This window comes from Vanacampus margaritifer, chromosome 2, assembly GCF_051991255.1.
Source record: "Vanacampus margaritifer isolate UIUO_Vmar chromosome 2, RoL_Vmar_1.0, whole genome shotgun sequence".
Taxonomy (NCBI): domain Eukaryota; kingdom Metazoa; phylum Chordata; class Actinopteri; order Syngnathiformes; family Syngnathidae; genus Vanacampus; species Vanacampus margaritifer.
The window spans coordinates 25193949-25211080 of NC_135433.1; the positions used below are offsets into that span (position 1 = coordinate 25193949).

The following is a 17132-nucleotide window of genomic DNA, read 5'->3' on the forward strand; positions in this document are numbered from 1 at the left end:
TATTCATGCACAAGGGAAATTTACAATTCCAGTGGTAAACAACAAGGCAAAGCAGGCATGCAGAATAAATCGTGTTTTAAACTTGAATAAAAAAAACTGTAAATGATTCTATTAAAATGTATTCCACACAAAAGGGAAATAACAATTGTAGCCAACCTAAATGTAAACCTATCAGTTCTGAAGGATATGGGGTGCTGTGATTGGTTCTAAAGGGGTGCATATGTGATCGTTTCATGCAATTATTGAGCGATCTTTGCCGCATACCACGCGCTGAGTATGACTAGAGCAGGGGTCTGCAACCTGTGTCTCTCTGTGGATCTCTCAAACATTAGTAGAAATTAATCTTTTTTTTTTTACATTTTTTTTTAGATTAAATATTCTTTAAATTAATGATTAAATAAAAAAAAATATGATTACATTATTTTTAAAATGTCAGAGTCTAAATCTGTACATTGTCAGAAAAAGAGACAAAAGGTAAAAGGAAAAAGTTTCAAAAATTACCTTAAAATGTAAATAAAAAAATAAAATGTCCAAAAAGGATTAGAAAAGCAAAAAATTACAACAAAATGTCCATGAAATTGCCAAAAATGTCAGAATTGAATAATAAAAAAGGCAGAAAAGGAAATGTACAAAAAGTAACCATAAAATGTCCAAAAACAAAAGAAGAAAAACAGAAAATGAGAATAAAATGTCTTTGGAATTACCCAAAAAGTCCAAAAATCTATTTAAAAAAAAAAGAGAGAAAACATCCAAGAAGTCACTATAAAATGTCCAAAAACAAAAGAAGAAATCCCGAAAACTACCATAAAATGTCCACAAAATTGCCAAAAATGTCAGAAAATTGATAGCGAAAAAGGCAGAAAAAAGTACAAGTAAAGCCAGAAAATGTCCAAAAAGGAAGAGAGGCAGAAAATTAATGTCCATAAAAGAGCCAAAAATGTCAGAAAAGTCTATAAATGTATGAAAATGAAAGATGAAAAATCACCTAAAAATAAAATAAAATCAAAAACAGAAGACAAAAAACAAATTTTATCTCTGAATTGTATATTGCATATTTTTCTGCTAACGTGCAGCTTTAATTAGCTCGTGGGTCCTCATTAGACTGATTAACACGAGCACACAGTTTTGTTCATCACAATATTAAAATGTTTTGCGGCTCCAGACAGATTTTTTTTGTTATTTATTTGGCCTAAAATGGCTCTTTTGACAGTAAAGGTTGCTGACCCCTGGACTAGAGGGAGCACGTGTAGCACAATTTGAGAACCACTGAATTGAATCCCCTCCTTTAGGTTGTATTTGGAATTACTCTTAAATAATTTATTCTGCTATAATAAACCTACAACAGTGACTCAGAAACCAAATCTTCTCTACTAAGTATTATTTTTTATTTTTTTACACAAAAATGTGTTGGCCTATGAAATTTTTGTCGCTAACAATAGTAATACTTGCCCGCGGGGCTAAGGGTGCAACAGGAGGCCAAAAATCACAGTTTGGCTATGTACATTAGTTTTAAGTCGACAGTTCAGTTTCAAATTTGATACACTAATGTCACAAAATGCAAAAGAAAAAAACCTGCTTGACTTTAGTGTAAACAGAAACATTTAATAGTATTCAAAACTAAACATCGACAGATTGAGTCTTTTCGTTTTAAGAAAGAGCAGCATCAATACATGTCTTCTTTTTACAAAATGAGGAACGTCGTATATTTGTTGTTGTTGGGTTGTTGTTGTTATTTTTGCCGTTTTGTGGCCAAGGAACTATGTTGAACTGAATTCCATACTACTAATAAGATATGGACAAAACCATACACAAAACAAAACACTGCACAGTTTTTGGTATTTTGATTATTTTTCATTTTGTGCAAGCACATGCTCTAAAAAGAAAATATTTTGATGTGTAAGTTTTATATTGTCAGTAGTTTTAAAGAATAAAACAAAATTTTACTCACACACTCTCCCGTTTTTTTAAAGCCATAAATACAACGTATGGTAAAACTATTTTCCAAATTATTCTTTATATGGTCTTTCTATGTCATGGTCAGTGAAAAACGAGGGTTCACTGTAAACTATATGACCTGTAATGTTGTTTGCTGACAAAGATTGTCCCAAAATGCAACTCTCAATGTGCTTGGGTTAAAGGCGCAGTTAACGTGATTGGATTGCTAATTGGGTCACTTGGCATCGACCTTCAACTCGTGATTAACACGCTTAACCTGAGCCTCTACCAATCCCCCTACCTCCCAGGTTCCTCCTGCACTTAATCAACAGTGTGTGTAAACACATTCAAACAGCTTAGCGTTAGCGTGCTGCTAATTATTCTTACATTATTGCTGCACTCCAGACCTGCGGGGGCAGCACAGAAGCGAGAACCCAAGGCAACGCTAACTTCCTTAGCATGAGCTAACAGCATGCCTTGAGCTCAGCTTCATTTAGGCTTTTTTTCTTTTTTTACAATCATTCACTCATTTCTTACTCGCTCGTCATCAGTAGCCTATAGCTTACATCAATTTTATATAGTGATTTCTACATAATGAAGACTAAAAGTCTATATAAAATTAGGGTGTGTGAAATGAGTGAACGATTCCAAACAAAGTTGCTGCATTCGGAATCATTCACTCATTCCCTACTCCCTAATCAGCATCAAGGTGGGTTTTTCTTTATAAACTTGGCTTACTGTATCAGTCAAATGCTGTTTTGTCTGAATGAAAGTTTTCAACTCCCTTCAACATAGTTCCTTGAACCCAAGATGCCACCAGATGGAGCTAAAATGAGTAATTGAGGATAGGTTTCTTCTTCAATGCCAAACCACATATTGATGACATTCTTGATTAGTTTTTGTCCAAAATGAGTTGTTGAGAGACACTTCCTGTGTGCTCGCCATGGCAAAAAAAGAAAAAGGAAAAAATAGAGTCTGCTCACTGACACTACTGTTTCTTCTCCTTCAGTTTGTCTTTAATCTTCTGAGGTTCGTCATACTGGATGAGGCGCAAGATGTCCTTATTGTCCATCACGCCCTGGATGAACTCACCCTCCGAGATTTTCTCTGACAAAAAAAGAAACAGTATATGAATCTAAAAACCAATATGTCTTGTTGGTGGTGAATTACCATTCTCCTTTTTCCCGAAGAAGCACCAGACCTTCTCCGCTCTCTTCTCTGGCGTATTCTCGTCTTCGGAAAGGTTCTCCTGGACCTCCGCTGGGATCATGTTGAAGATGGACTGCATGAAAGTAACATGTCACTTGCTTTTTTTGAACACTTAGATCAGGGGTAGGCAACCTTTGTCCTCGAGGGCCGCATTCCTGCGTGTTTTAGATGTCTCCCTCCTCCAACACAGGTGATGATCGTTATCAGGATTCCCCAGAGTTTGCTGATGAGTTGATCATTTGAACCACCTGCGTTGGAGGAGGGAGACATCTAAAACACGCATGACTGCGGCTCTTGAGGAAGAGGGTTGTCTACGCCTGACCTAGATCGACAAGTAGTAATAGCAGAACCATTGAAGGCTCTACATCAGGATTTTGTTCTGTTGCGCTCGTGGGGTACAATATAGAACTTACTGAATTGTCCTCAAGAGGTTCGTAAGACACAAGTGTGACTTATGAAGATACACTCACGAGATGCGAAATGCGCAGATGTGACCAAAAATATGTACTGTAAGTTGCGGGTGTGATTTTCTATGTTGCACTTGCGAGGTATGTAAGCTGCAGGTGCAATTTACCAAGTTGCACTCACAAGGTACATAAGGCACAGATGCCACTTAATGACCATTTAGTATTTATGTCCACAAGTCTATTAATGACTAAGTAGGTGTAGTTGAACCTTTGAAGATTCTTCAGACTTTCTTTAGACATTCTGCTAACAAGATGTCAGGTGGCATTGAAGTTGTTCGTACCCTGACGATCTCCAGGATCTCGTTCTTGCTGATGGTGCCGTTGCCATCCACGTCATAGAGTGCAAAGGCCCACTCCAGCTTCTGGCGGGTCTTCCCACCTGAGGTCAGGTGAAGTGCCACGATGTACTCCTTAAAATCCAGGGTGCCGTCGGCATTGGTGTCAAAGCTCCGGAAGACATGGCGGGCGTAGGCGGTAGGGTCGGCATCCGGGAAGAAACTGGCATAAATGCCTTCAAACTGCTCCTTGCTAATTTTCCCGCCGGGACATTCTTGCAGGAAGGACTGATACCAAGTGCACAGCTCAGCCTCTGAGTACTTGGTGTTGGATTTCAGCTCGTCCAGGAGTTCCTTGGACAGCGTGCTGCTCTTGGTGTTCCCCATTGCTGCGTATTCTTGGCTCGTGTTCACACTGGCCTGCTTTCAAGGTAGCAGAGCAGATTATGGTCATGGTAGCCTAAATCCAGACAGCTCCGTGTCAGATTTAGAAGGTGGACACGTCACTGCGCTATGACACCTTTGTAAAGATACCGGGGTGTTAGTGGAGGATTAAAACACAGCAGGTGCTAAACACCTGCTAGGCTTTGGAGACTCATTGGAGAAACAACAAACCACTGCAGAACTAAAGAACCAGAAAATACTGTACTCTAGGCTTCACACTTCATTTGTGGATTTAAGGTATTTTGGGGGTCAGCACATTGGGGTAAATGCTAGCATCTCTGTCTCACAGTTCTGAGCTTTGTTGTTTGAATTGGATCTCCAGCCTCCTCGAGTGGGTTTTTTCTGGGTAAATCGCGTAACTGAAGACTCTAAGTGCTCCTGAATGATAATGTGAAAAGATTGTTGGTATTCCTTCCACTTAGCTGATGACCAGCTCTGGTCACATCTGACCAAAATGGGAATAAGAACCAAAAATTAATAGATGGATGGATTATTTGGAAGTTCTTCCAAAGTACCAAACATGGTCCAGTCTGTTTCACAAATGAAAGATTCTGCACCATGGGTTTGACTCAGTTCTAGTCGTTCTCTCCATCCAGCAGGTCCACATATGACATTAAACCTGAGCTTGCCCATCTCATTTGAACCTCCTTGAGGTTCTCGCTCTCCTGAAAAGTAAATAGAATTGCCCTCCTGAAACAGTGCTAGTGCCCTGTTGTTGCCGCCTCGATACTGATGAATGGTCACCAGGACCCTGCCCTCAAGTGCTCCTGGTCCTTTTTCTTTAATCTACAACCTCTTTCACACAGAAAAGGCTTCTCCAGTCCGGCTCCTCGAGGGCCGCAGGTTTGAGATGTTTCTGTCCTCCAACACACCTGATTCTAAAAATTAGGATTGTTATCAGGCTTCTGCATCAGGGTCTAGTTGTGTATTGAAACACAAGACTATTAAAATAGTTTAGAGTTTAGTCTGACACGGCTGCTTGCATGTATCAAACATTTGCTTTTTTATAAAGTGTATGTGTGTTGGCCTACTCTCTGACGGCACATGAACTTCCCCCTTCAATCGGTGGTTTGTTCCATAACGCGAACACAAAGAGAAGAGATTATGTGGAGAAGTAAATCTCAAACTAGATTAGCAGACCATCTGCTGGTGTCAAGTCAATTAGGGAATGAGTTGATTATACTGAAAACAACTAATTAACTGTTTTATCATTAGGACTTTATTATTATTACTTATTAACTCTTAATAAACATAGGAATGCAGCAAAAAATGCTTTTGTCTGCCAGTCCACAAAATACCAGATAAATCTTTGTTTCTTTGTTGAAATGATAATAAGACGGTTGTCGCAGTGGATGGATGATAAAAATAAAAAATAAACCTCCATCTTTGAAATTGTTTTTTGTGCAGTGTAATCCTACTTGTTCATCCTGCCTACTTTCACCAAACCAGATTAATTTAATCTTTAGACGTCCAAATGCCATCATGTACTTTTTACGTAATCACATTACGCTCCGATTCTTTTGTCAGAAAATGAGAGTCCAGTGGCAGGTGGACGCTGCTTTTCGAATATACTCTGACGTAAACGGACATTAAGTTTAACCACCTGAATTCATTTCACCTTCCTTCAGTCAAAGGACTAAGATTCACTGGCAATTTTGTCATAGAAATATAAATTAGCCTGGGTCAAAGACACCTTGACAATGGATCCACATCAAATCAGAATGAGACAAAATTATGCTAGTGAAGCTACTAATAGTGGAGTGCTCAATGTTCACTAGAATTTGATCGTCAAGGGCCGGAGTCCATATCATCAGATCATCAGCAAGATCTGAAGCCTGATAATGATCCTTAGCTTGAGAATCAGACGTGTTGGATGACAGAATTAAGGATTGGGGAAGCCTGAATAAACACTCAAACATCTTGCCATACATTTTCCAGTTTAGAGTCACCCTGGACTGGTCACCAGTCAATAGCAGGGTACAAAAAGACAAACAATGGACTGGTCGCCAGCTAGTAGGGTTGAATAAATGATCAATCTGCGTAAAAAATGGATTGTTGATGTGGGGGGTTTCCATGTTTAGGTCTAAAGCGATTGGTTGATCTTGTGGCTGCTGGGAGGCAGCGTGTAAGAACCTTGCTGTGGATTATAATGTCAGATGGCTGTAATCTGTCCTTTATGAATATGCTGAAAGGAAGAATATCAAATAATTTGCCATTTGTGACGGACGATACGGCGGGCAAGGGGAGGAGCGATGTAGAGGCGGCAAGGACAGGACGACGGGATGAATCCCTAAAGGAAGCTCGGAAACAGTGGCGGCTCGCATTTCTTGACGGCCGCGGAGCCTCCACGTTGGCGAGATTATGAAGATTTGACACATCTGCCGGGAGGCGAAAGACAGTGGCCGTGCGTCAAAAAACGGGATTAGTCCCCCTTGTCGGTTTCCGGCCTGGACCATGAGGCTGGAGCGGGGACGGCGGGCTTCTCTTGCGTTGACCCTCAACTTCGTGGCGTTCGTCTTCGCCCTGTCTGCCATCACCACCAGCTACTGGTGTGAGGGCACCCGGAAGGTGGCCAAGCCCTTCTGCACCGGGCCGCCAGTCAAGGTCAAGCAGTTATTCTGCATCCGCTTCAACAGCACCAACATCAACGACAGCCGCCTGGTGCAGTACATCTTTGAGACCGGAGAAGAAAAGTTCTTGCTCAAAAAGTTCCATACCGGGATCTTTTTCTCCTGCGAACAGGCCGCCGACATGAACGGTAAGAAGGCGGGATTCAGGGGAACCGGCGGACCCAGGGGAATTGCCACACCTGAAACAGGACAGAAGTCATTAGAGAGAGAGTAGACGAGGAACTGGTTGTGATCCTGAGCTTTTGTCTCATCTTGCACTTTTTTGTCATCCCGTCTGGTATTTCAACTATGTTGCAGGTGTGGAAGTCTCCAGTCTGGTTTTCAAACACTGTTAGTATGATGCCAGGACGTGATACTTGAATATAACTATAGGACTAGTTACTGCTAGGTTGTGAGTGTAGAACTAGTTACTAGACTGACTTTTGGACGAGTCACTGGAGTGTAACTTTAGGGCATTGTGATATAGGACTAGTTATTAGACTGTCTTTGGGACTTTTTACTAGGCTATGTATTTTTTAACAAATTTTTACACAGTAACATTAGGACTAGTTACCGGACTACAACTTTAGGACTAGTTACTGGACTACAACTTTAGGACTAGTCACTAGACTAAGACTTTAACATGAGTTACTACACTATGAATTTAAGTCTAGTTACTGGACTATGACTAGGATGAGGTATTTGAGTTACTTTAGGACTAGTCACAAGATTATGACTTTAGGATGAGTTACTACACTGTGACTTTACCGTGGCTCAGGGTGTAGAGACGGTCGTTCAGTAACCAGAAGGTCGGCTGTTTCATCCCCGCTCTCCCCAAGTCATGTGTCGTTGTCTCCTTGGGCAAGGCACTTCGCACACATTGTCTCCAGTGCTACTCACACTGGTGTATGGAAGGTGCGAATGTTTGGAGGTGGTCGGAGGGGCCGTAGGCGCACACTGACAGCCACGCTTTCGTCAGCCTTCCCAAGTGTGAATGTTTGAGTGCATGAATAATGTATCCATTCCACAGTAAAGCGTCTTTGAGTGTCTAGAAAAGTGCTATATAAATCTGATGCATTATTATTATTATTATTAATTACTAAACTCTGAAATTAAGACTAGGAGCGAATACCGCAGCAGGTTATTTTTCTTCTCAAGGGTTTTGAGTAGGAGTGTGACGATATTGTGATAAGTCGTGATACTTTGTCTCCCGATAGATTATCGATACGCCTACGCAAGTATCGCGATATTTGTAGTTAATGGCTCCAATGTTCATTACTTATTGAGCAATTACTTAGTAGCCCGCTAGGGGGAGCGCCTCATAAAAGTGGCGGGGAAATGTATGGAAGTCTTCAGGCGAAGAAGACTCATGAGCTTACTTTTACTTGTGTAAGACATTTATTATCTGTCCAGCAACTGACTCAGTTTTGCATACGTAACATTTGAAAACATATTTTTATGGTTTTACTTTTTCAAGCACACAATTTCTGAGGAATATTAATATTGATTGAATTGGATTTAATATAAGTAATTTTATTTATTTACTTTTGCAATGTTACACAAAAAAATCGTCGCAGTTTATGAAATGAAACAATTCACAATGTAAATGACTGACATGTTGCATGACAATAGTGTTTAAGAAAGACACAAATTTGTTCACAGAAAGTGGTCTCTGTTAAGAAGACATTTGTATTTGTTTAAAAAAAAGACACCAGTTTTAAATGTTTGTTTCGGCAATGGTACAAAAATAAACTATGTTCTCATTGAAAAAACATCAATTTATTTCTTAAGTAGTTTTATTGTCGATTATTGTGGCTTTATTACCTGACCAATATATCGCATGTCGTATCGTATGGTGAGGTACCCAGAGGTTCCCACCCCTAGTTTTGAGCAGGAAGTCACCCTCAACCTGAGCTAGTGCTTACATAACGTTTAAGGCAAAGGAAGCCTTTGGAGAACCACGGTTTTTGATGCATGCGCTCCAAGGTTACAAATGTGTGTAATGAACTTGTTTGCCGGCCAACGGAACAATATGTTGTCACGTGGTGCCAGAAGACACATTCAGTTAGCTGTACCTACTTTTTTGCTTTTAATTATTTTATATTTACTTTCATACAAATATCTGTAATTATGACTTTTTGACCGCATTATCGTAGGTTAGTGATATAGACCACGTCAAATTCTCACTTAACCACAAATATGGATTACGGACCTTTGTTGTAAAACAAGAACCCACGTACCCGTAGACAACTACACTTTATTTTGTTGTCTCACTAAAAATGTTGTGCATAAAAAGTTTTAATTGTTGTTATTCAATTGCAGGCTTTGAATGTCGGGACTTCTGGGAGATCGCACCGGAACACGAAAGAGGTCGGTACACTTTTATTTTTATTTATTTATTTTTTACAACAATTGATAAAAAATTGTCCCAAAAACTTTACTGGTCCATCAATTATCATTTATTTACTACAAATAATGTATCTTTGTTCATCGATCTATGTTAATGATGCATAGTGACAGGCAGAGCAATTTAATGCTGTTCCACTAGATGCCACAAGGTACATAATCAAGCACCACTTGAAAATGACTGTTTGGAGTTACTTTGTGTCTTTAACCATCATCAGCATGGTTGCTTATCTGATATTTTTCTGAATTGTGGGAGCTCCTTCTTATCTTTTTTTGTCTCATGATGATTTCATGCTGTGTGTGAACAGGGGTGCTGTGGCTGTGCATCGTGGCCGAGACCTTGTACTTAACGCTGCTGTTTGCGGGCGGCGCCCTGATGACCTTGGAGCAGTGTGCTTGCTTCAGTGTCATGAACAAACTCAAGCTGAGTGCCTTCGCTGCCTTGTGCACCGCACTGTCAGGTGAGGAATGGAAGCTCCTTGGGGGAGGTAATGAAAAGTAGCGACATTACGAGACTATTTCAACTTCAGACTAGTAATGGGACTTTGAGTTTGGGAAAAGTTAACAAGACTTTTGACTTTAGGACTAGTTGCAAAAGTAGAACTTTAGGACTACTAACGAGCCAATGACTTTAAGACTTGTTACTTTAGACTACGACTTCAGGAGTGGACTAGTTGCAAGACTATACGATTAGTTAATGGACAAAAAACTATGACTTTAAGACTAGTGACAAGTGTATGACTTTAGGTCAAGTTACTAGCCTGTGACTGTAAGACTTGTTACTACACTATTTTTTTTTTAGTTGTTTCGCAAGTTTGACTTTAGACTAATTATTTGCCAATGACTTTAAGGCTTACTAGACTATGACTTCAGGACTAGTTACAAGACTATAACTTTAGGACTAGTTATTGGACAATGACTTTAGAAGTACAGTACTAGCAAATCAATGACTTTAAGACTAGATAGAGTCTAGCTTTAGGACTGGTTACTAGACTATGAAACTTATTACTCAAGTATGAGTTTCAGACTTTTCACTAGTCCATGACTTCACGACTAGGTACAAGGCTATGTTTTGTAGCTATTTTATGAGACTGTGGCTTTATGACTATTTTCTAAACTATGACTTCAGGACTAGTCACTGGCCTATGACTTCAGGACTAGTTATTGACTGACTTTCAGCCTAGATACAAGGCTATGACTTTCGGGCTAGTTATTGACTGACTTTCTGACTTGTTACTCGATTGTGGCTCTCAGACTCGTTACTCGAGTATAACTTTCGGATTCGTTACTTGAGTATGACTTTTGGACTGGATACTAGATGAAGACACCGGCTGACTTGCTGAGGATTTGCTTGCCGGTTTGTGCGATAATCCGATTGGAGGCGGGCAGCTCTTTTTGGGCCGTGACCAAGACCTGCCCAGAGGAGAGACACCCCCACGCTGCCCCCCACCCCTCCCTGCTGCACTGTTGTTAATCCTCCAGTAAAGCTGCTGTGAGGCAGACCTCCATATGAGAGGAAAGGCCAGCTGAGTTCCACTGGGAGGCCGAGACCACCAGACCACTCTGAGGTTCAGTGGTGCTCACTCAAAAACAAACAAAATTATGAAAATGATTTTATTCTCTAGTGTGTTCACTTTGAAACTAAATATTATGTATTTGCCATCCATTTCTATATCGGAGTGAGTCTATCCCAGTTTTCTATGGGTGAGAAGCAGGGTTCGGATTAGTGACTGATTGCCAGTCACTGTCTGGGGACAGATAGACAAACAACAGACCAGTGACCAGTCAGTGACAGGACACACGTAGGCAAACAACATATTGGTCGCCAGTCAATGTACCTGTAGACATACAGTGGGCTGGCCTCCAGTCAGCGTCAGGGCCCATGTAGACAAACATTTTACTGCTTACCAGTCAGTGTCATTTCAAATGTCTCTGGTATGGACGTAGCTTTCATTCAAATTCGCCGATTAGCTTGCTACGTCCAACATTACCGGGGATACTCAAATCCCTGAGAAAATCTTTTGTTGTAGTCGCTTCCTGTCTTGTTTCAGGCCTTTGTGGGATGGTGGCCCATATGATGTTCACCACCATTTTCCAGCTGGCTGTGGCCATGGGTCCAGAAGATTGGAGGCCCAAGTCGTGGGACTACAGCTGGTCTTATGTGTAAGATTCAAGTTCTTTTGTGTGGCATTGTGTTCTTGTGTATCTTATCTTAATGTTAGCATCAGCTGCGTATATAATTGCTAACGTCTACTGTACAGTGTACCCCCACCCATAGTCACCTTTTTCAAAATGAAAATATCTCAAAGCCATTTAGTTTTAAGGGAAGCGTTGTAATATTAAATTGAAATGATATTAAATAGTTTTAGTATCCTAATTTGAAAGTTATTTGGGTTAGAATGATAGCTAATGCTAATAGCCTCATGTGAAGGTGGCTAATGTTGAATAGTTTAACTACTAAATACAGTAGCTTATGCATTCATGATTGTGTACATGCTAAATTGATTGTGCTGATACTTTGCTGATTATTCTTTGTATTGTTACAGACCACAGAAACTAAATCAATCCAACCATTTTAACACGGAAATCGTACAACCCTCAAGATCCTCTCCATTTTAAGTGCATCACCCTCATCTTGTATCATCAATAGGCAATTACAACCCAAGAATTCAGAGCTAGCCTCAATATCGCTAACCTCGCCTTTGCCCTCCTTTCAGCCTAGCGTGGGGGTCGTTCGGCACCTGCATGGGTTCGGCGGTGACGGCGCTCAACCGCTACACTAAGACCATCATCGAGTTCAAGTTCAAGCGAAGGAACATCGAGAAGAGTCTGCTTGTCAAGCAGAAGCTGCTGGATCTGGACCTCCCCGATCACATGTGGTACTTGACGGCTGACGCAGAGGCGCCGCTAGAACTGCCGCTAAACGGCTACAAGCCGCCCACGGGGGCCACATACGCCCTGGAAGTGGACCACGTTGTTGAGACGCAAAGTGAAGCCTACTGCTAGAAACAGAGGTGGGAGGACTCGGACTTAAGTCGACAACTTTAGGACTTGGTACTTGCTTGGCTAAAATTGATGAAAGACTCTACGGTACTTGAGTTGGCTGCATTTAGAATCAGTCATCATTCCCTGAACTATAACAGGGTTTATAGTAGGGATTATATATATATATATATATATATATATATATATTTCAGTCATCATTCAAATTTAACAGCTTTGGAACACTACTCGGGCGCCACTTTTTACGTCATTGCTTTGCATGATTACACCGTATTGGATCAACATCAGCTGGTGGACCTTCTGCAATAAATATTGACAAATAGACCATTATAATAACATGAAATTGTTTTAAAATTAGTGCATTTTACAAATTGAATCTTAACGAAGCACTTTGCATCCATCCGTGTTGTGATGTGTTGTTTTTGTAATTATATTAAAGATATTTTCACGCCACAGCTCGTGAATTTGAATCGTGCTGAATATCAAATAATTCCGCTGAAACTTAAAATATTTGTTATGTAATGGTGCAATATAGAGTATAATTAGCTTATGTGTTGTTTTGTGCCTGGGCCAAAACCCTGTCTAATATAAAAGTAGTGCTTTTGTGTCGATTTGGTGACATCTTGGTGTCAAGAAATTATGATGAAGCATTTTTAGAAGCTTCCTTTAGTCAAAAATAGTTATTTACTGCCGTCCTGTGGTATCTTGGTGCCAATAAACTTTTCTGAAGTGAGTTTAGTAGTTTCATTGAGACTAAAGTAGTGCTTTATCACCTTCATGAAAGGATAAAAAGCCACTAGTATGCTATGTCCAGAGGCCAAATCATGAAACATGGAAGGAGCATTGAAGATGATTACATTTGATTACACATGATTACTTTCCCTTCAAATCGTGAAAAAGAGAATGGCAACATGCAGGATAAACAACAAAATCTGAGCCTGTTTTGGATTCATTAAAAAACAACAACTGCTATTTCTGGGACAAGTTGAAGGTTTGGACTTGATTTATGACTTCTACACAGCGATGACTTCCTCCCACCTGTAGCTCACCCGTTGGCCCACTGGAACACTTTTTGATGGGCGGCTTTCCTCGACCCCAGTTGACTGTTGGATTTAAAAATCCAATACAGGGAAATATTTGAGTGTGTGTGTGTATCCTTGTGGGAATAATGTAACCCGCTCGGCTTTGAGACAACATGCATCTCATCAAATCTTGCCCATGTGATCATGTGATCGCGTAAGAGGCGGGAGGAGGAAAAGCCAGCGGTGTCTTCATGCTCAGCTACAGCATGCTGCTTCTTTCACCTCGCTTGCTGCACAACACTATGCGGCTACATCCGCATGTGCTAGACAGCGATGATGATGATGATGATGATGATGATGATGATGATGATGATGATGATGATGATGATGATGATGATGATGATGATGATGGACGTTGAGACTGAATAACGTTTTTAAGAGAACGACAACATGCTGCCTCTTACACTGAAGATGATTTTCCAGTTCATTCTGCAGCTAAAATGTCAAAGATAACACATGAAGGACAATGTGACATAATGTGCATAATACAAGAAATACGATTGCTGCTCATAATTTCTATTTTTGTTCTTGTATTATGCAGAGCATTCACTATCTAGAACAGGGATGTGCAAACTTTTGAGACAGACGCCACATTTGTTTGTTTTTTAAAGATTCAGATGCCCCAGGTGTTTTGATATTAATTAATTAATTAAGTAATATTTTTTCAAAAACCGATGCTCATGCTCAGTCTACAGGTGTGGGTGTTATTTGTTACATATTATTGACTCGTCTTAAGCGTTGAAAATGGCTTGCTGTCTCTGATGATGTAATGTTAATGATTGAACAAACATGCCTTTTGGATCCCTTGAAAAGAGATTGGATATTTTGGGGGTACAAGGTTTTGGTCTGAGGCCAACAAATGTAAAATAGATTATTTTATCAATGAAATAATTCATGCTCATTTAAAGTGGGCTATTATAATTCACTGATGTTAATTTTTTTTTTTTTTTTAAAAAGTACATTTCAAAGTTTATTTTACATTTTATTTTTATTTTAAAGCCCATGACAAATTATCAAGCCTCTTATCTAATTAAAAAAAAATATAGCATGCATATTTAAAATTATTTTTTGCTAATATGAATTATATTTATAATAGTAAATTCACATTTAATTTATATTTTTAAAAAGGTAGAAAAAATATTTATTATTTTTTAGTGTTGTTCCGATACCGTTTTTTGGCCCCCGATACCGATTCCGATGCCCAGCTTTGTAGTATCGGCCGTCCTGGTATCAGTCCAAAGCATTCAAGGGCCGATAGTATGTCTTAGCTCGGCATGCAGTGAACATGTCACACATCAGTGAATGTCGTTCATGAGCAAGACACAAGAGGCTGCATCCAAAGTCCTATATTAGCGTCAGAATTAATCGTACTTGTTAGTACTCACCGATACCACTGTTGTAATGCAGTATCAGGGCCTCTGCCGATACCAGTATCGGTATCGGAACAACACTACTATTTTCTCAACTTTCTGATTTACAATAAATCCATTACTTACATGACATGAATAGTAAGTAAAAATGAACAAATACATTTTATTGATCAAATTTTGCAAAAAAAAAAAAATTGTGCATTTTGGATACTATAAATGCAATTTGGCCATACTTGGCTCATCCCTGGTCTAGAATTTGATGTATGAAATTGTATTTAAAAAAAAAAAAGTCGCAGGTTGATTGTGCACACTTTGTCACTAATGATCAAGATAGCAATACATACAATAAACCAGCATGCATTTTCCACAGTTTAGTAGTCTGTTGCTTCAGTTCATCTGTTCACTGGTCTCCAGCCATTCATAGTTCCATGAAGGGTACATTTATTTGAAATGTGTTTTCAATATTAATAACATAGAAGTACATACATCTCAAACAACAGAAATGTATATGTAGTACTTCTGTTGAGTTTGCAAAGTAGTAGTAGCAGGTTCTGCTTGTTACTCTGTCACTGGTAAGTCTGATTATAGTCTCAAACATAACAAACTCCTGCATCTTTCAGTTCTCGCTGTTCAAACAAAATGTGGTCTTCTAAAAAAAAATCCTGTTTTTATTCATACTATATTTAGTAAATAAGTTGTGATCGTTACTAACAACATAATGGTCTCCGTCCTCCAACCCTTGGACATGAATTGACCTCAAGGTGGCAGATTTAATTTGACCTGACAGCAATGAGCTGGAATCTGATTGGATGAAAGCACAAACCTGCACCGGAAGGAGCTCAACAACAGGAAAATACATTGAAAAGTAGATAGATAATATCAATAAAATAACTATGACCCATTACACAACACTGTTCTGGGATTTTGTGAAAATTTATACACATGAAAAATACATTGTAGAAAGACAATCAATAAATCGGATTACATATAAACAATTATGTTCTGTACATTTACACACATATTTATCTATTCAAATAAAACTTGAATTTTCTTGCTCTGTGTCTCATGAGAATAAGACCGGAGTGTCATCTGATTAGAATCTCTTTATAATCGTGACAAGGGTGTTCCTCCATGTACTTTTTGATGTACCAACAGGACACGCGAGCCTTCAGCTTCTCCTCCAGCACAAAGTCAATGGCGGCCTGTCAACAAAAATACAAGTTATTTCTTATACTTTCATGATTCCTCTGTGTTTCTCCGTCAATTAAAATGGAAACTTGCGTGACCTTTGACAGCAGTGCAGCCACACCTTGACCCCTACAAGCCTCCGGGACAAAGGTGGACACGAGATCCACCTCATCGGCCGCCGTGAATCTGTAGATGAGTATCGCATTCTCGCTGACTCCTGAGGTCAAAGTGCACATCAAGACAACAAAAGACTATGAATAAATGCATTAAAAGTTCAATAACTTGTTTGAACAAATAAAGTTTCTCAAGTAACATGTTCATGAGCAGATTTCATCTCGTCATCGTCTACGTGCTTATTTAGACAAATAAATGTGAAAATCTGCATAATTAATAATTTACCAAACTTATAAATGGTTGTCTCCAAATTAACCAAAGATAATTCATATCATATCTATTTACTCAATGTCACTTGAAATGACTGTTTTCGTACAATCTTGTGGACGTCTGTCAAAACAGATGTGTTTTGAGCCGAAACCACAAAAAGACCAAACCAAAGCTCTTTACGAAAAGTGCTGGTTTCCATCCAAACATTTCCGTATCTCCTGTCATCAGACATGAGCTTATTTGGGCAAATATGCATGAAAATCTTGAACTTTGATGAATAAAGCCCAAGCCGAAATATTAAATAATGCGACACAATTATGTTTTCTAAAACGTATTCATATGCGACTCGTCCGTATTTGATTATCGCAAGGCTCATTAAATGACTGTATTCCAAATGAAAGCTTGCTCGTGATCACACGGGAGACCTCGCAACCGGACGCCGGGCTCGCGTACTTGATCCAACCGCACAACGAAGCTTCGAACACGGCATCAGCACTTACCGGTCCCGCTGCACGTGGAAACGGTGAAGCGCCGGTTCTGCCGGTCGTGTTCCACCGTCAGCCCGCCGTTAGAACTCAGCCAGCAGGCCGTCTGATTTAAAGTCACCCTCACAGGTATTACTTCTGTGAGCCTGGATAATATTTTAAGCGACATTATTGTCGGAGACACTGGTCACCGGACGTGTAGTTTTCGAGTCACCACTAGAGGACGCCAAGAGCCAGCTAGCACACATACAATAAACAGCTAAAAAAAAAAGACT

The 17132-nt window shown here is 39.7% G+C and overlaps 3 protein-coding genes across 4 annotated transcripts; 1 reads left to right on the forward strand and 2 right to left on the reverse strand.

Annotated features, from left to right (window-relative positions):
- Nucleotides 1–1576: 1576 nt before the first annotated feature.
- rcvrna (recoverin a) lies at nt 1577–4369 on the reverse strand. 2 transcript variants are annotated; one of them, XM_077558430.1, is made up of 3 exons: nt 3893–4369; nt 3137–3217; nt 1577–3042 (listed from the first exon to the last, which is right to left on the reverse strand). In XM_077558430.1, the coding sequence occupies exons 1-3, from the start codon at nt 4271–4273 to the stop codon at nt 3007–3009; spliced, it is 498 nt and encodes a 165-aa protein (XP_077414556.1). In that variant the 5' UTR covers nt 4274–4369; the 3' UTR covers nt 1577–3006. The 2 variants fall into 2 exon arrangements, with proteins under 2 accessions (XP_077414556.1, XP_077414555.1); XM_077558429.1 differs by having other exon boundaries at nt 3106–3217; nt 3893–4363.
- A 2002-nt stretch (nt 4370–6371) lies between these two features.
- LOC144044770 (germ cell-specific gene 1-like protein) lies at nt 6372–15165 on the forward strand. Its single transcript, XM_077559381.1, has 5 exons — nt 6372–7088; nt 9262–9309; nt 9654–9806; nt 11397–11508; nt 12063–15165. Exons 1-5 carry the CDS (start codon nt 6785–6787, stop codon nt 12349–12351), a joined length of 906 nt encoding a protein of 301 aa, XP_077415507.1. The 5' UTR covers nt 6372–6784; the 3' UTR covers nt 12352–15165.
- A 59-nt stretch (nt 15166–15224) lies between these two features.
- Nucleotides 15225–17059, reverse strand: LOC144044771 (protein NATD1-like). Its single transcript, XM_077559382.1, has 3 exons — nt 16873–17059; nt 16087–16205; nt 15225–16002 (listed from the first exon to the last, which is right to left on the reverse strand). The coding sequence occupies exons 1-3, from the start codon at nt 17024–17026 to the stop codon at nt 15886–15888; spliced, it is 390 nt and encodes a 129-aa protein (XP_077415508.1). The 5' UTR covers nt 17027–17059; the 3' UTR covers nt 15225–15885.
- Between the last annotated feature and the right edge of the window lie 73 nt (nt 17060–17132).

What these genes read in the sequence shown, in the direction of transcription:
- rcvrna (XM_077558429.1), bottom strand. Translation starts at nt 4,273, where the DNA reads ATGGGGAACACCAAGAGCAGCACGCTGTCCAAGGAACTCCTGGACGAG. An exon ending in AGATCCTGGAGATCGTCAGG is followed by an intron (nt 3,218 to 3,892) that starts GTACGAACAACT and finishes ACTTTCATGCAG; the next exon opens with TCCATCTTCAACATGATCCC. An exon ending in CTTCGGGAAAAAGGAGAATG is followed by an intron (nt 3,043 to 3,105) that starts GTAATTCACCAC and finishes TTTTTTTGTCAG; the next exon opens with AGAAAATCTCGGAGGGTGAG.
- LOC144044770 (XM_077559381.1), top strand. Translation starts at nt 6,785, where the DNA reads ATGAGGCTGGAGCGGGGACGGCGGGCTTCTCTTGCGTTGACCCTCAAC. An exon ending in ACAGGCCGCCGACATGAACG is followed by an intron (nt 7,089 to 9,261) that starts GTAAGAAGGCGG and finishes ATTCAATTGCAG; the next exon opens with GCTTTGAATGTCGGGACTTC. An exon ending in GACTACAGCTGGTCTTATGT is followed by an intron (nt 11,509 to 12,062) that starts GTAAGATTCAAG and finishes CCCTCCTTTCAG; the next exon opens with CCTAGCGTGGGGGTCGTTCG.
- LOC144044771 (XM_077559382.1), bottom strand. Translation starts at nt 17,026, where the DNA reads ATGTCGCTTAAAATATTATCCAGGCTCACAGAAGTAATACCTGTGAGG. An exon ending in TTCCACGTGCAGCGGGACCG is followed by an intron (nt 16,206 to 16,872) that starts GTAAGTGCTGAT and finishes CTTTGACCTCAG; the next exon opens with GAGTCAGCGAGAATGCGATA. An exon ending in TGGCTGCACTGCTGTCAAAG is followed by an intron (nt 16,003 to 16,086) that starts GTCACGCAAGTT and finishes TTTTGTTGACAG; the next exon opens with GCCGCCATTGACTTTGTGCT.